The sequence below is a fragment of the Vespula vulgaris genome, chromosome 7, assembly GCF_905475345.1.
Source record: "Vespula vulgaris chromosome 7, iyVesVulg1.1, whole genome shotgun sequence".
NCBI classification, from domain to species: Eukaryota; Metazoa; Arthropoda; class Insecta; order Hymenoptera; family Vespidae; genus Vespula; species Vespula vulgaris.
This window is the reverse complement of record NC_066592.1, coordinates 75402-92882: the sequence shown is the minus strand read 5'-3', so window position 1 is coordinate 92882 and position 17481 is coordinate 75402. Positions and strand designations below refer to the sequence as shown.

The 17481-nt window shown below is 42.8% G+C and overlaps 1 protein-coding gene across 1 annotated transcript in view; it reads right to left on the bottom strand.

Moving 5' to 3' along the window:
* Positions 1-120: 120 nt before the first annotated feature.
* LOC127065206 (uncharacterized) overlaps positions 121-17481 on the bottom strand; it is a 29765-nt gene continuing 12404 nt past the window's right edge. The window contains exons 2-10 of the mRNA XM_050997248.1: positions 4593-4953; positions 4167-4451; positions 3768-4041; positions 3468-3672; positions 3197-3381; positions 2803-2998; positions 2478-2690; positions 2175-2405; positions 121-2090 (exon numbers count right to left, since the gene is read on the bottom strand). Of these exons, the coding sequence (XP_050853205.1) occupies positions 1918-2090; positions 2175-2405; positions 2478-2690; positions 2803-2998; positions 3197-3381; positions 3468-3672; positions 3768-4041; positions 4167-4451; positions 4593-4953 (2123 nt within the window). The 3' untranslated portion in view covers positions 121-1917. The remainder of the gene's footprint in view (positions 2091-2174; positions 2406-2477; positions 2691-2802; positions 2999-3196; positions 3382-3467; positions 3673-3767; positions 4042-4166; positions 4452-4592; positions 4954-17481) is intronic.

Genomic DNA, 17481 nt, shown 5'->3' with positions numbered 1-17481 from the left:
GCCCAAAAGAATAAGTATCTTCTTACAGTTTGACCCCGTGCAATTCCACATTAATTTGTAATAAAAAAAAAAAACTTGTATACATGTATCTAATATACTCACCTATTAAAAGCTGTTAGATCGATATAACGTCACATTTCGTTCTTCTCGTTCGTTTCCTTCATGCGGTATTAATGATTTAACACGAATTCATTTTAATATCGCTTGCTATTATATCTATAGTAAATAGGACGATACAACCAATAACAACAATGTATAAACCCTTATTGAAACTATATCTTCCATGATTTGTTTGTGTGTGTGTGTGTGTGTGTATTTAACGTTTTATTACAGTTACATATTTTATCAACAATTGTAAGAAAATGTTCCTAGAGAGTCGAAGATTATTCAACGCTCGTTTCGCAGGCCGATTAAACGGTAAAAAAAATAAAAGAAACGAAATAAAAGAAATGCCAGGAACATTTTCTTCACGCTTAATAAATGACACATACTTACATGTTGACTGAAAAATATGTGTCAACATTAACAATAAACATCGTACGGAAAACGCGCTCGTTCGTACTGATCGAGCATTCGTTATGGATATTATTGAGTATTATAGCGTACATTCAATAGGCGGATCTGGATTTTATCTACAAGTGAATTCATAATGTGATCTGTTACATCGTGTACGTGCGCACGCGAGTAAGTACTTGCTTCGTTAGCTTTTTTCTCGCGACATTGCAAACGGTATGAGGTTTCCGTATTTTTCTTAACGACGAGAAGGAAGAAAGATGAAGGAAGGCACTATAAACGTTAATCGTTTTTCTGCACAACGACGCGACGCACGGTCTTGGAAAAGGTGCGTCTCCTGTAAGTACTTACGCGTGTGTCCGCTAGCTTTGACGAAGCGCTCCGTTCGAAGGATTAGCCATCGATCTTTTAATTTAACACGATGGAATAAATAATTGCAAATTTCACGTTAAATTTGTTCGATTTCACGCGTTCCCATTCTCTCGGAAAATTCATATTTGCGGTTTGACCTGAATTAAACAGAAAGAACAAAAATATCGAATGGACGATCGAGATGTTACCGTCCAAAAAGATTCGAAAATATCTTCCACGAATATGTGTGTATATATATATAACGGTAACACACAATTCTCCTTCTTTTCGTTGGATCGCACATCGAAGATCTACCAAAGACTTAACGCACTTAACGCATTATGCACCTGACGCAACGTCGCGGAGCAAGCTGGAACACGCATATGCATATGCGTGTTCCAACTTGCTGGCCGCGCGAGCGCAAATTTATTTCCCCTAACTAATCAATAATCAATAAGCGCAATTATGAAATCTCGATCTCATAATCATAGAGTCATGCGGATCGTTCGTTACGAAATAAAGAATTCACGCGAGATCGAGAATCGATGAGTATGATCGCAATCGTCGCGCATGACTCTCTCTCTCTCTCTCTGCCTAACGCTGACTTCTAAACCACTACTTCACCCTTGCTCCCAATTCTTGTTAATGCCTCGTTAAAACGTAATGACTATCTCTACAATTATTTACAAAACTGGAAATGTATTGTAGTTAGTGGAACTCTGGAATCGCTCGGAAAGGAGCGACTCGACCTAAGTACATCGCATCCAAGGCTCAACATCGAGATATAGAGCTCGGAACGACTCGGGACGCTTCTAGCCTATAAGACCGAGACGATTAGAGTATGATCGAGTACGATCGATTGGGTCGATTCGGTCTTTCGGATCGATCGAGACCATTAAACTAATTAGACTATTACCGAATGACCCCACCGATTATAACGAGTTAAACAAAGAGAAAAAAAAAAGAGAGAGAGAAACATACTTTACAGAAATATACTACAAATATCGCTTACTTTGGACCTTTTCAACTTTAGAGATTTCTATAGCCGAACGATCAATGATATATGCTGTCTACCGGTACTGGCGGTGTTATAGGTGGCAAGTGATTACCGCAAACGGGGAAATTCGGTGGTACCGGTGGAAGATCCGCGTGCGTGCCTACGTGTAAAATTAGATCCATACCGATCAATATGTGGAAGAGGAAATGACAATGGAAGAGCCAATATCCTGTAAAACGTAAAAGATGTCGATGAGAGTGTCGACAAACGAGAAAGAAAAAATGCGAGAGAAAATGATCTCGGAGATATTCACCTGGATTATCGGCACGGAATCTGAAAATAACGTAGCCGTTGTTTGGCACAGCAATCGTATCCTTGGCCGGCGGCAAATTAAATTGCCTGTGAAGCAATCCTCTCTTGTCGAGATCCAACGCGTGCTTCAAGTTGATCTTCTTCACGTTTTTGTCGGGCGAACGTCCGATACCGATGACGTTGAACGCGTATCCGTGCAAATGGAAGGGATGAGACAAATTCGGCTGTTGTACTGTAAAGAAAAATTCCCGTTAGCTCTGCCGCGCCATTAATTTTCCATTTATTTCGAATCAACGAAGCTTACCCTCGTCCACGAGTACGACTTCAACGATCGCGTTGTAGGGTATGTCAACTTGATGCGTGCACATGCAGTTCGCACCGCAATCGGCCGGCCTATTATCACCGTTGCAGAATTGTTCGGGTGGGATGTCATCGATTTGCGAAAGCAGCGGTGCCGGTGGAAACGTAAAGGAGATCTCGTCGACGAGGGAAATTACGTGATCCCCGGTAGGAGCGACTGAAAGCGTCGATCGAGTAATTCGTCATGGGCTCGTTGTACGGAACGTACTTAGGCGCGTCTGTCTGTAATACCTTGTACGCTCGATAAGACAAAATATTGACATTTTTACCTAAGAAACGATTGTAGGTTTGGGGTTGGAAGACTTCTTCCGGTCTGTAGAAGAGAAAACGGAACGGCAGGAATATCTTTACGTCCGGACGTTGTTGAAGAATTCCTTCGTCGACGTGACGAGCGTTCTTCAACTGGCTCACACAAATGGCGTCTTCCCTTGGACGATTGCAAATGGCATCGAGCGGATTCAATACCTAGAATCGCGACAACGTATTTCTCCATAGAAATTCGTCGTAGTTTTGACGTCGTTTTAATTTCGATCCGCGACGAAACGAAGATACGATATAATTTATAAGGAGAGAGAATTTTTCTCTTCGAGAGAGTAAAATCGAGGGACATGGAGGGAGATGAAAAGGGCAATATCGAGCGTATAAAAGATCGTAGGTACTTACGACTCCCTGCGGAAGGCCATAATCGTAGGTGGGTGGCGTAGTAGTCGGTTGGTAAGGGCCACGCGCGTAACGTAATATAGCCAGCTGTTGGGCACGCGGAATACCGCATTCGCCGAGAGATCGCACTTGTATCCAGTATGCTCCGACCGTTTGATCAGCGTTTATCACGAAGTCGTAACGTTCCCCTATGCGAACGGAAAACGACGAGTTTATAAACGATCCCCCTACGAAAGCGTATCACTACGCGAGACGAAGTGCGTGTCCGGCTTACCGGAAAAGGATATGATGGTGTTCACTGTAACGGGATGAACGGCTTCGCCGTCGGTAGCGATGACGGTCAACGCGTGACCCTCGAACGTGATTTGTGCAGGACAGACGGATCCGAAGGAATTTATAAGTCGGAAGCGATAACGGCGTCCAGGTGTTATCGTGAAAACTTCGAGCGGCGTGTTGGTCATGAAACCGGTGTTTGGATCCTGCGATTAAGATCGATAGACGAATTATCGTTCCCTACGATTTATACAGATATGTATGCAAATAACGAGAGGGGAAAAAGGAAAAATCTGCTCACGCGAAATTGTCCCTTTCCATTGATGAGAACGCTCTCGGGTGCCTGACCGGTATTAACGGCCAGACGTCCTGGGAATCGTTCGGCCGCATTTTCGTGAAACCAATCGCTCATCAGTAAAACGTGGGTAGTCAAATCGTAGTCGTAAAGATTGCTGTTGGGATCTTTGCTGGGTGGCTGCCGAATGACTATACTTCCGTAAAGTCCGTCCATCTTTTGTAGTCCGGTATGAGCGTGCCAGAAATGCGTACCCTCGTTGCCAGCGATCCATTGATACCTTTACGATCGTAAGACCATCTAGTTTTGAATCTCGACGGTAACGGGCGCAGATAAATCTATCGCGATCTATCGAAGAAGTCGATCCGTCTCTCTCTCTCTCGCTCTAATATTTTACTGCATTACCTGAACGTACTACCCTCTTGTATAGGACATTGGGTCACAAATGGTACGCCGTCGTAATACTGAGAGCCCTTCTGAAAGACACCGTGCCAATGGAGGGTAACTTCCATACCTTCCATGTGATTCTCGACGTCGACGACCACTTTGTCGCCCTGGCAAACTTGTATACTCGGTCCTGGTACCATTCTGTTGGCGGTTAAGATACTACGTTCCACGCCGTCGGCGAGAACGCACTGACACTCGCTCCAGACAACGTTCGTTGCGTTCGGAGTGCATATTTGGCAAGCTCTGCAAACGATATCGATCTTTGGTTTCAATTTTCAACTGGGTACGTACGTACAAAAAAGTTTCTCTCCAACATCGTAGAGGCGTAAATTAATCCTAGAGAATCGGTTCCCTACTCGTTAACGAATAAATAATTATACTCACGCGCCAAGTACGGTATAATATTCGAGGGTGAAGTGGTAGTAGCATATCCTCGGTGGCTCGTTCTCGCGACAGGCACGAGCGCACTCGTCCGGAGAGGAAAGAGAAGGATTTCTACGTAGTTCGGCGGTGGCTCTCTCGCTGTAATCGAGAGGTCTCGTTCTCGGTGGTCTTACCGTAGCACCACGACTGCCTAGATTATCTATACCGCCGAATCCGCTTCGGAAAACGCCCGCCGAAGGATTCCCGTTGAGCAATCCGCTTCCGGAAGAAAAGAAATCCGACGTGTCCGTTGGGAAAAGATTTTGTGATTTTATAGCGGGACTCCAGAAGGACGAGGATGCCGATTGATCCAACGTTTCGTCTGTGGAAGAGAAAATTATAAATAATCGACGTTCGGAATAAACGAGGGAGGATTCGCTCGGAAAGAGTTGTCGAAGAAACGAACGGGTAAGGGACGGTATAAGCCAACGGAATTGCGCGAGCGCGATAGAAACAAGCGAAAAGACATAAAACGATTTACGTTTCTCCCTAAATATTAGACGTATACGATACACCGTATACGAGTACAGGCACTCGTCTTTTTAATCGATCCGCACGGGGCGGAAGAAAGTGGGGGAAACGATATCGTCATATCGTAATTACGACCGGACGTTGACTTTTGATTTTTTCGATTTTAACTCGGTGCTCGTCGAACGAGAGTTAACGATATAGACGCGGATACGTATAATTGTATCTCGTTACGCGGTAATTATATTTTGCATTTTCGAAAACGGGCTTAGGGTGAAACCTGTGCGTCCGAGCCGTAATAAAACGAGACACGCTCTAAGAATTCCAGGTTTCTCCTTATTGCTAACGTCGAGACATAAACGTCGCTTTGGATTATACATTGTATATAATAGTATATCTACTTTCTGACATACGGGAGACCCGATCGGATGTCGTAATCGGTGTCGTTTCTAGCCAGCGCATTCTATACCCAACCTCCGTTTATTCTAGGTTTCCAGCGATCGAGTATTGGAAACGCGAACGTTTGTCGGCTCTCTCGTACGCAGGAAGCGCATGCGATTATTCTACTTTATTACGTCGAACGCGTCCCCAGATCCTTCGCTCGATGACGAGATCCATCGCCATACAGATCTTCGTTTCGATGACTATAAGAAGGAGGAATGCGGAATCGTTGCTAAACATCGGATGCGATATTTAATCGGGCAACGTTTCGTAAAGCGTCCGTCGTATCGCGAGGATCCTTCTCTCTTGCATTGCAACAACGAGAAATGGAATCATCGGATAGAGAGCGCCGAAGAATTTCTCCAAGATCATGCCTAATACGTATAATATTATATCACGGATACATTACGATATAATTCATCTTAATGCATTCGTATAAATTCAATGGATCCAATGGTATACCAGTGGTATCGAACTTTTAATGGGTTATTCTATATATTACGGACAGTATCAAGTTCTATTAGTATAAAATTTAGATAGAAACGTATAGCCACAAAATTACGCCTTAATGCGCTTTACATCGGTGGTAATTTTAACGCGAACGCAACGTTGTCTTCGATGCAAGTTGCACAATCGTATTTAAAGTCGCAACTGCGATCGTGCTACGCTCGAACAAACGGCACGATCGTAACGGTAACTTTATCTCTTTCTTCTTTCCACCATTTCTCTTTTCTTCGATCATTCGTCTTCTTTGCTTTTTCGCTCTCTCTCTCTCTCTCTCTCTCTCTCTCTGATCTCCTTTTTGCCAGCGCGTGAAAGTCCCGTCGTCCCTTCCGTTCGCTTCCCTTCCCCTCCCTTCCCTTCCCTTGCGAATTCCCTTTCGTTCTCACCGAACGAGAAAAGAGAATGTTTCTGGAAAACGATGGAACGGGACGATCGGACGAAACGATCGATAAATCTTCTTTATGCGTTTCTTCGATATATTCGAAGGGAACGACAGAGAAAGAAATGCGTAACGCGCAATCCTAACTCGCATATCGCAACGCATTTTTCGTCCGTGATTCCCCTCGCCAAAAGCGGAACCGGAACAAGGACGTTCAATCGGGTTCGTAAGCCTTTCACGAAACGCCATAATCCGTAAACTCGTTTACGTATACTCGTTAACGTTGACCACGCTGAAAAATTTACTTCGATGAATCGACCAATAATTGACATTTTATTAACGATAGGAGAAATTTTAGTGCTTACGACTTTTCTCGGAATATCTCGGACGTTGGACCGTGCCTTTCTAATGGTACACGGATCGTAGTAATAAAATCCGGTTGTTGGAATTTCGTATACCGTCACTTCGTATATCGAATTTATTCACGTAATTTGTCATCGTCGACCGCGTGCCGACACGTTCGACGTAATTGTAATCCATATCGTTCGGAAAAATTATCCGGTAAGATCATTTACGTTTTTCGAAACGCGATTTTCGAAAATCTCCCATAGAATCGTACACAAGTACCAAAGTCGTATAAAACATATATCACGTCGAGTCGTAGGAACGTTTGAAATTGGTACCTACCGCATGTAACTATTGTACATATTTATCGGCGTAGATGGATTCTTGGATCTCTCAAGCGACGATCCGAGAGTCGACCTATGACGTCAAGAATGTGGAATAATCCTCTTAAAGCGTATGTGCAAACATTTACGGAGCGTCGTATTTAAAGAAACGAACTGCCGATTCTATCGCACGCGTTACCAACGACGTACTCGTAATATCGTCGTTATCCAACGAAAGAAAAGTGCGAACGATTGACATTTATGGGAAAATGAATCAAATTTCTCGGGAATACGTTTAGGACGGAGCGAAAAATTGAAAGCGATTTAAGCGCTCGTCTTAATCGGGCCATTTTGCACGAGACAAGTTATGCCTTTGATTCGACCGCGTAGAAATGTATTTCGCTGTATCAACGACTCGAATCTCTTTCCTTTCGGTCTTACCGATGTGACATTCCATACGCGAAACAACCGATCGAACGCATGCCTCAAATATTCTCGGTTCTTACCAGACGCAATCCCTCGTCGCTAAAGTTCGAATCAAATTATCGAATCATTGCCTCGATCGAGTCAGATACATACGTACGTAAGAGAAGAAGGATACGCCGCCGTAAGAAATTAATTAAGTGAAATCATTCGGACGATTTCGGACACCAGAGTGTCACCGTAGGTTCCAAACGAATTAATTATGCATAGATGCTTCCGAATCAATGTTCGAGTCGAAAAAAAGAAAGACGAAACAACGATGACCATCGACGATACCTTTTAACGAGCGCGATCGATCGAGCACGAGGCGCATGCAAGAAGGAGAACTTTGTGGAACCCGACCCTTCCTTTTCTCAGGCCCACCGAAGCAGCAAACAACCGTATCGGTTCTCCTTTATCGGATTAGTCGCAATTTGCATACTCGCCGGATTATTCATGGTTCGAGGAGAAAAAGGGAGTATTCTAGGAGCGCTTCTGCGAGTCGGTCCGTTTATACGCTCTCGTCGACACTGATATTTACCGTGAGACTTTGCCGAGACTTACGAGTTCTCCTACAAGATTCTTCGAGGCATGAAAGTTCAAGCTAAAGGTCGCGCGAAAGACACACATACAGAGAGAGAGAGAGAGAGAGACGCGATAAACATCGAGTCGTTGGAGCAATAAAATACGCTTAATGTCGCGTTACCGATGATCGTGGGTTCCCTGTCCTTTTCCTTGCGAGACAATGAAAACAACGACGATCGTTCGAGAATCGTACATCTCGATGAACGTTGAAGTTCATCGACTCCTCACGGTGTCGATCGTATCTTAAAGAGCAACTTTGTTTTTCCCAAGAATCGGACGTGAAAGCAGTCGTGCTAAATAGATACATATCTATCTATTACGTGCCGAGGATATCTTCGAACATTTTAATTATTGATAATTTTCTTTTCTTTTTTACTTAAGTAGAAAGAGAGTTAGTGGATAAGATATTAATTAGATGAGTTACGATTAACATCCTGCAGTAGATACCACATCGCACCTCTTTCGTTCTACAATATTTCACTGCTAATTCAATGGAAATGGCGCATCTAGACCATGGAATAGTACATTATGATATTCACGTCACCATATTCCAAGCTTGTTTACCGTTACGACCGGTAGCACGAGAGAGCTGTTATTATTCTAGCATTTTAGTTGAGTTACAATCAATCAACGCTCGAGAAAGTAGACGCATTTGCCGTCACTGTGTTTTAAAAAATACTTCTCTACCTCTCTCTCTACCTCGTTTCGCTTAAAGTATGATTAACTCGCGTAGGTAAGATACTTTGTGACTACTTCGACTGCAAATTCTCATCCGTGTGAGTAACTGTCCGTATGCATGTATTTACGCATACGTTTCGAAGAATGCCGCATGAGACGTGTCGCGTAATAATTACGAAGCGAAAGTCCGTACGGGAGTAATTTAGCTCGTAATGGTTAATAATTAAATAGCAACATTTATTATATGATTATCAAGCTGGCGCCCTATATTTAATTACACATGCACCTTCCATCTATTTGCGACAATAACGAACATTTCGAATCGTTTCTACGTGATTCGTGATTCGATAGGTTCGGAACAAGTTTTAAATAAGATATTCGCTTTCTACGTGCACGTACATGGCAAAAGTCTTTTTCGATGACACAATCGATCGACAAGTTATCGTATCGCGGTAACGTCGAGGGGCTCGATAAACTTGTCGTGAAAAAAAAGAAAAGAAGCAGCGGAATTACCGAATTCGTTACCGAATAAAATAAAAATAAAGTAGGGAGAGACAAGTCGGCTCCTTGAATCGGTACGCTCGAGTCGCTCGAGGAAAGAAGAAGACCGAAAGGAGAGGAAGAGAGAGAGAGAGAGAGAGAGAGTGAGAGAGGGAGAGAGAGGGAGAGGCAGTTCGCGAGTTGGAAAGCGCAACGATGATCGGAGAGCACGTGGACTTGGCCTTGCCCTTGTCCTCGTCTCATCTTACGGAACACGACTCGAAGCAAAGTCGCTGCTCTCTTCTGGTGTAAAACTACTCGTGCAAACCCGACTCTTATACGTCCGCTTGATCGTGTAGACGTGCGTGATTCTCTCTCTCTCTCTCTCTCTCTCTCTCTCTCTCTCTCCTCTCTCTACAAGCGTATCGTAATGATGGCACGTAAATGGTTCGATCGCACACCTAATGGACATAATGATACGTCGTTCGATCGTCGATGCACGTTAAACGCGTTCTCTTACAACGTGTACCGTCCGAATTATACGCTATTTCGCAAAAATAGAATACCGAGGAGAGTCTTTGGTATTTCGGTGTCCGCGCGAAACTCTAAATTTAGATAAAATTAAAATATAATCAATAGTTGCGGCTATTACGATCGATCGGAGAAAGGTCCCTCGTTGTAACTTCTTTCCGTACGAGAAATGGAAAGTGCAAACTCGATAATATTCCAAAGAAAGTGCTCGTAAAGTTCTTTGTCACTTTTAAGGCCATAGCAGATATTTGCAGTTGCGAATCTAATAAAAAGATTATTGCCGCTTGCGACGATCGTGAACTTTTGAAAATTTACTTTAACGTTCCTACAAAGTTTCTTGCAAGACGTTGATCCTACCGTCGTTATATGCAAATAAGTTGGGGAAATTCTGTACGTCGTGTAGATAGGACATTTGCGAATGAGCACGAACAATAGATGTATATCTTTGTTACCTCAATTTCTATAAGATAAGTAAGTTCCGTTATCGATACCGATCGATCCACAAAGACGATAACGAGCCGTTATCAATTAAATCGCGTTACCGCGATTAAGTGGCTAGATCCTCGATGATCCGCATTCGAACGGAATTCGTTTTCTGTCCTTTTTCGCCCCGATCTACGTTTCCGATCTTCGTTACGATTCTTGATAACGATTGATACGATTTCACGATCGGCAAAGCACGTCAAACGATTCGCTCGAGCGGACTTAATGGAGAGAAAAATGTTTATCTCCCTTCCTAATCGCGATCGATGAATAATGAATATTTTGTTGTCGACTTATCGTCAGGTATCGTTCGATCCTTTCGAGTTAAATCGAATGAGAACAATGAAAATTAAAATTCCTCCTTCGAGTTCGCTGGCTCAGGGCATCGCAGCGCTTCGATTTACGTTTGGATAGGAATCGTTTGGAAATACCTATTTTCTGGTAAAAAATCGTAACGCAAAGTCGTCCCACCGCCTACGTCGAGATGATCGTTCGGTATCTTCCTTCCGCTCGATATTTCTCGACTCGCGTCTATTCCCTTTTTCATTTTTATCTATAACGACTACCAAAGTGGATATTCGTTGTCGTTTAGATTTGTTTCCGTAACCCCACAGATTACGTCGGTACTTTCTAATTACCACGCGCTAGCACGTACACGTATATGTCACGTTTTAATAAGATATAGTTGCTCTTAACAAGTTGGACAATGTCTTTCGAACGTTTGGTTCACGCTCGCTCGATAAATTTTCGAGTAAAAGTCTCTTTCTCGAAGGATCGCAGCTCGCAGTCGCGTCGCGTCGTGATTAACCGCTCGTAAAGAGAAGCGGCGAAGAAATTTTTGCTGCTCGAGCAACTTCGTGTACTCTTTCTAAATCGCTAGAGTCGTTTCGCGTATTTAGAAATTGCGTCTTGTGGTCTTGGACGCGAGCGTGCATATAAACGTACAAACGAAGAACGTCGGTTTAACTTTCAAGATAATTCTGTAAAATATATGAAATTAGTCATCGTAGAAATATAAACTTGACATCGGCATCTTGGCTTGTAAATGCAACATATTGCAGTAGAAATATGCTTGTACGCGTACGCAATGCAGAATATAGACGGAGTATAGATAAAAGAAACGATCGAATATCTTATTTAACGGTACGGTAAACGTAGAATCTTTCGACTGGACGTTTTTACAATCGTCACGTCGGAACATCCACTTGTTGCCAATCGTTAAACTAAATCGTCGTGCTTTCGAAAATGCTAACGCTTGCCGCGATTTCAAGCTCGATCGATCAATTATCAAGGCGAGAAAGTATCGAGCCATAATGGAAAATTAATATCGTCCATTATCCCCTTTGATTTTTCACTTTCTTTTGTTTTACAGTCGAGGTAACTTTCCTAGAGACACGGCTCTATTAATTTCCGATAATGGAAATCGATCGAAAGCGAGAACGCTCTGGTTTATATCACGGTATACGTCATTGGGATTTTCCTAGATTCTCATGGGACACGTTAATCGCTAAAGCTTAAACCATCGCGAGAAGGATCCTTTTTACGAGGCAAGAATTACAATGAATTTCTCAAGAATTATATTTCCTCTTTAATATTACACGGTCAATTTCGCACGGTTCATTACCGCCGCGCTCCGTTCCTTTCGATTTTACTTGAAATTAGTTTTTTTTTGCGCGTCGTTCCTTCGCCTTTTACTTTTAGCAGATCGTTCGCAAGTGGACGTTCCGTCGAGATCAACATCCATCTTCATTCTTACGAATCTTTCGTATTTTAACGAAGCGAAAAAAGGACGCTAGACCCGTAAAATTCTTATTTCAGACTGCCCCTTTTAACCGTAGAATCCAATTATAAGCGTAAAATCTCGTTTCGTTCGAACGCTTCAACGGCTCAAAAGTAAACTCTTGTTCCATCGTAAATAGCTCGACTCGTCCTCGTCGATTCTCTTCGAATACAGGTTGGCACATTTTTCCTTCGAGGACGAAAACAAAGAATTGATCTATTGCGTACAATAGAAACGCGAGTCTACGCGTACACGCATCTAGCGAACGTTGTTACGAGAGTAGGTATATACTTACACCTGAGGGATCAAAGGAGGAGATGAGGAAGTAAGTCGACGCGATAATCACGTTGGTCGTCGCGAGTAGCTGGACACCGAGATTGTCTTTCGGATTCGACCAGGTTCGATCGGATAAGAATTTCTCGCGAGGAGCGATGAGCGTTATTATCGGTCACGAATAATCTAAGTTTCGCGATCGTAAAGGTCGATCTTAAACTAGAATTAAGACCGAGTGATGTTCGAACTGACATTATCGATTCCAGGTCACGCGAAATCGATCTCTACGCGAGCGGAGCCCGAACGAAAGCTGTAGTCCGTAGCCGTACGATTTTGACGCTCTTCCCTTTTTTCCTCATTAAATCGAAGAAACGACCGACGTCACAAGCGCTCGTTAAAGAAGGCGAAAGAGCCTCCATAGTGATGCAAATATTTCAACATTAAGCGCATATAGGAAAGAAAGTTGTTTGTAACGTTGTACTATGCATCTATACGGAAACGTCGTGGCCGAACGCCTGTTTTATCTAAAAATGTTTATCGCTTCAAGGACCGTGAAACGGTATGAATAATGTATTTGATAAAGAAGAAAAACAATAACAAAATGCGATGCTTGTTCTTATTATAGTAGAAGGAAAAACGAGATACATCGATAAGAATGAAATCGGTCGATGAGAATTTGTTCTTTTCAATAATTCACCGTATCGCGATTATAAATAATTTCTAACTCCGTAAACGAAACAAAAAATTAGTCTCTATGAAATCGTGCGCACGTATCGAGGAAGAACAATCTTAACTATCTCAGACTCGCGTGCTATACCTACAACGATCTACCATTTGGATTCCAAAGAAGGACGTGCGTTCTTATTTCCATTATGAAGTCGAACCGCTCGAAGCCGATCTCTCTCTCCCTCCCCCCCCCCCTCTCTCTCTATCTATCTCTTCCCTATTTCCGAGGGCCGAGCTCGGAGGAACGTGTTTCACGAGTCATCGAAAACTGTGTCACGCTTTCTGCATCACTTGACCGGAGTGGCACACGCGATCGAACGCCGATGCGAACGAAATCGATCCAGCCGACCGACTGATTTATCGCCGACTGAAATCCGATCGTGCCGCTGGCGATTTGACCACGACGACGGTGGTTTTGCTCGCCTTCCGGATATAATACATCTAATAGGATCGTATATGTGTAAATACGTACGTGACTATGTATAATAAACACAGAATATACAGAAAACTGATGATCGACCGAATCCGGATGCTGTGCGAAAGAAAGCGACAGCGATCGAGATAGAGTTAATTAAACGAAAGTACGGAGTTCCTCGAGCATTGACGATCCATCGGAGGCTACGGCTTCGTAGTTGGAAAGGTGGCAGAGTGGTAACGTTCGAGAAAGGTAAAATTCATCCTCGGACGAATATTCTTACTCGATACGAGAAAAAAGAGATGGAGATGTTGGCTTAATAGCTTCTACTCTAACGGCCGTACTCCAAATGATCGATTATCATTCCCATACGTGACGTACTTGTTTCAAACATCTGTCTCGTGATCTGTCAGCTGCTTCTTTCGCGAAAGACCTGCGATATGTTAATTCCGATGAACGTTACGTCGCGTTTACGATGGTCGATACTTTCCGTATATACTTTTGAGAACTCTCATTTGCATTCTACGAGTTTATCGATTAAAATTTCTCCTTTCAAACGATAAACGAAATGCGATCGTTAGATCTGCAGCTTACTCTCGATATCGTTGTTCGCTATCCACGCGGTGGTAACGATAATGATACAGACTAAGACACTTTTTTCCCAATACGTCTACCGTCTTTATTCGGGTCAAGTCGATTAAAATGGCTCTTGCGAGTTAGGGTTCGGTCAAAATCTCGAAGAGATTCGTCGCTACTTTCGAACCGTTATCATCCGTTAAATCAAGCACGAGGAACATTGTCCGCAGATCTTTTCGAGGAGAAATTGTCCTTCCGAAAATTCGCTCCGAGAGATTCAAACGGTATCGCCCACTTTTTCTTTGCGCGAGCGATCAAATCAATTCGGCCGGCTGCGGCGTGAGTTTAAAAGCTGACCAAACTAGTTTCGCCCAGTACGAGCGAGGCCTACCGGTATTACCAATGTCAAGTGCACACGCGCGATCGTCCAAGATCAAGATGCATGGCTCTCTTCCATCTTAGACAGAAACAAAAAATAACGTACCGCTCGAGAACGCTTTCTCCGAAGCCTCGTTTACGATCTTTCATTTTATATATCAAATATAAATTTCGTTATAAATGTTGATCTGTGACGGATTCGATATGAAAATATCATTAATTAAGGTGGCGATTGTTGACGACGCAGAGAGAAACTAGATGTACGGACAATCGACAATTTTTCGTAAGAAAAGTTTCAACTTATCAATAATTGGTATTATTCCTAGTGTAAAGATTCTATGGAATCGCTTAACTACGCGCGACACGTCGTTGCGCAAAGAGGTCAAACTTACCAACAATGAGAGAAAAGACAAGCAAAATCGACAACGTTTCTCTTCCATTCTTACTCTTGCGGTGCATACGAATGTACTGCTTTACGTTCCATACTCGTTAACTTAATGAACGTTAACGATGTCCTTGATGTATCATTCCAATTAATCGTTTTATCCTTCCCGAATAGCTTCATCCGTATTCGTGTCGCATGAACGATCGATATCGCATATGCATAATTACGAAAAACGAACTAGTCGTAAGAAAAAAAGCTTTTTCGTCTCATATCTCTCGTATCTCGAGCGAAAATTCTCGTGACACGCTTTATGCTTCGTGACACTGATCGCACAGTCATCTTCGCCGTATTTCGATATCATAATCTCCGAATTAGAGATATACCGAGCGGAATCTCAATTCTATAAATTCCAACGTTGATTCCGAGTACGAATTCTCTCGTTTATATTATCCTCGTTATTAAGATCCAATCAACGAGTCGAAATAATGTAAGGCAGGCAAACGAATTTTTATGTAACGTCGCTATCTATCGGTATATTACGCGTAATACAATTCACCGGCGACCATTAGAAAGCGTATGCTCGATTTCCGAGTCAAAGGCTATTTAATCTTAATATCACGTAAGGGTCGTTCGCATTAAGCTAAACGGCCGTACCATGACACGCGACCAACGAGAAGGCACGTGCGCCCATTCACCAAAATTACCGTCTTTTCTTCTGCATCGACGTAACGTACCGCACGACAAAAGGAGATCGCGTTCGTTCGCATACTAAATTCGCATGGGATCTCTTACGGAATACGAAACGAAACCGATTAGACTCTCGATTTCAAGCTGCTCGATTACCAGCCGTCGTCGTCGTCGTCGTCGTTGTCGTAATGCCGGAATGACTTTGCGCTAATACGTCGTTAATAGTCACGGATTTGACGGGTAGGCCAATCCCGTTCAATAGTTTTGTCACGCAAGGTCTTTACGAGACGTCGGCAGGTTTTTGGCGAACTATTCGACGAAGCATACTAGAAATAAAGTAATAATAAAGTTTATCGTTAGTGGATTTATTTAATTGTTCGACGCGAGCGAGAGTTTCGATAAGAATGAAAAAAAAAAGAAAACTTTCGAGAAGACGCTTTCGCGTTAAAACGTCAAACCCGTTTTTATTATATCTCACGCGACTCTAATAAAATAATTTAGGCCCGTGAAAACGGAGGCACGAAGTAGGCGATCGGTAAATTGAGAAAGAATTAAGAATGTAAATGTTCTTGTGTGGTCGAAAAGACGCGTAAAAGGAGAATAAGAGAATGTGAAATATGGAGGCCATATTCCTGCCATCTAATTTAACCGTTTTGAATAAAACTTTCCAGTCAAATCATCTTACGGGAAAGTTGTTCGTGCCGAAGTTTCACGGTCTTCTGAAGACCCACGTGCTACGACGAAGACGCTTATCAATAACATCTTATGTTAATGTCTGTTTTCAACGTACGATACGTTTTTTTTTTTTTTTTTTTTTTTTTCATTCAATACGAAATAACAGGAAGGATTTCACGTCGGTGAAAAGCATACCTACCGACTGACCGATTTCATCATCGAAAAATATTACGTCAAATTTCACGAGAATTCGATCGATCGGTAGATGCCTATATATCGATGCCTGTGTGTCGTGCCTTGACCCGTACAATTTCACAAAGTTTCTAATCTTTAAACGGACTATTCGAGATCCGAACGATGCAAAAACATAGGAACGAACGAAAGAAGAAAATTCTATCTCGGGGACAATTTTAATTAGCACTGTAACGAGATTAACTTGTTTCTGTCACACGCACGAACTTTCCCCTCGTCGTTTCACTTTTGTCTCATCAAGCATCATCTGTCCCGTTTAATACAGAATCGAATTATTCGAGATGGCTAGATCGCGCGACAACTATCTCGAGATATAACTTGCGATAGAACGCGCGCCCGAGTCGAGCACATCTTGCGAATCATCGTTCGTCAGAGAATTGTACCATCGTACTGGCACGTGAGGCTAGACGAATTCCAAGTAGCTAACGATACCCGCTACGAATAAATACCAGTTGGTTCGATTATATCAATAAGATGGACCTTTAATCGGAATCATTAGGCATTAAATTATCACGAAAGTGAACGCTCGATTTCTCGTCTACGTATACGTACTGGTGCGTAGATGTGCGTGCATGCGTGCGCGCACGAAATAATCAAAGGATCGATTACTACTGTATGGTAGACTTTGAACTAGTCCATTCTTCACGCCCAGTTGAAATTAGTTTCCAACTTTCTTTCGAGCTAACGCAATTCTTGGGTCGAAGTATGTCTTGTCTGTGAAATTCTTACGAACCATTTCCGTTTCGTTTCTGGTACCATTGTATTAAGCTATAGCACCGAGAACGCCGTACGTTCCGGCTTGTCAAACGTCACGTCGTTAAAGCCGCGAGATGTAGACATAATAATCCAAACATCGGCTTGTTAACGCGACCCGGCCGAAGGCACCGTACTTGTCTACTTTTAAATTCAACTCCACGTCGAATAATTATCATCGGTTGATCGATCGAACGGCCGGAAGAGTTAACAGGTACATTGATTTCTTATGTCCGCTAGAGGTTACGATGGAACTTGGCCAACGTAGTGG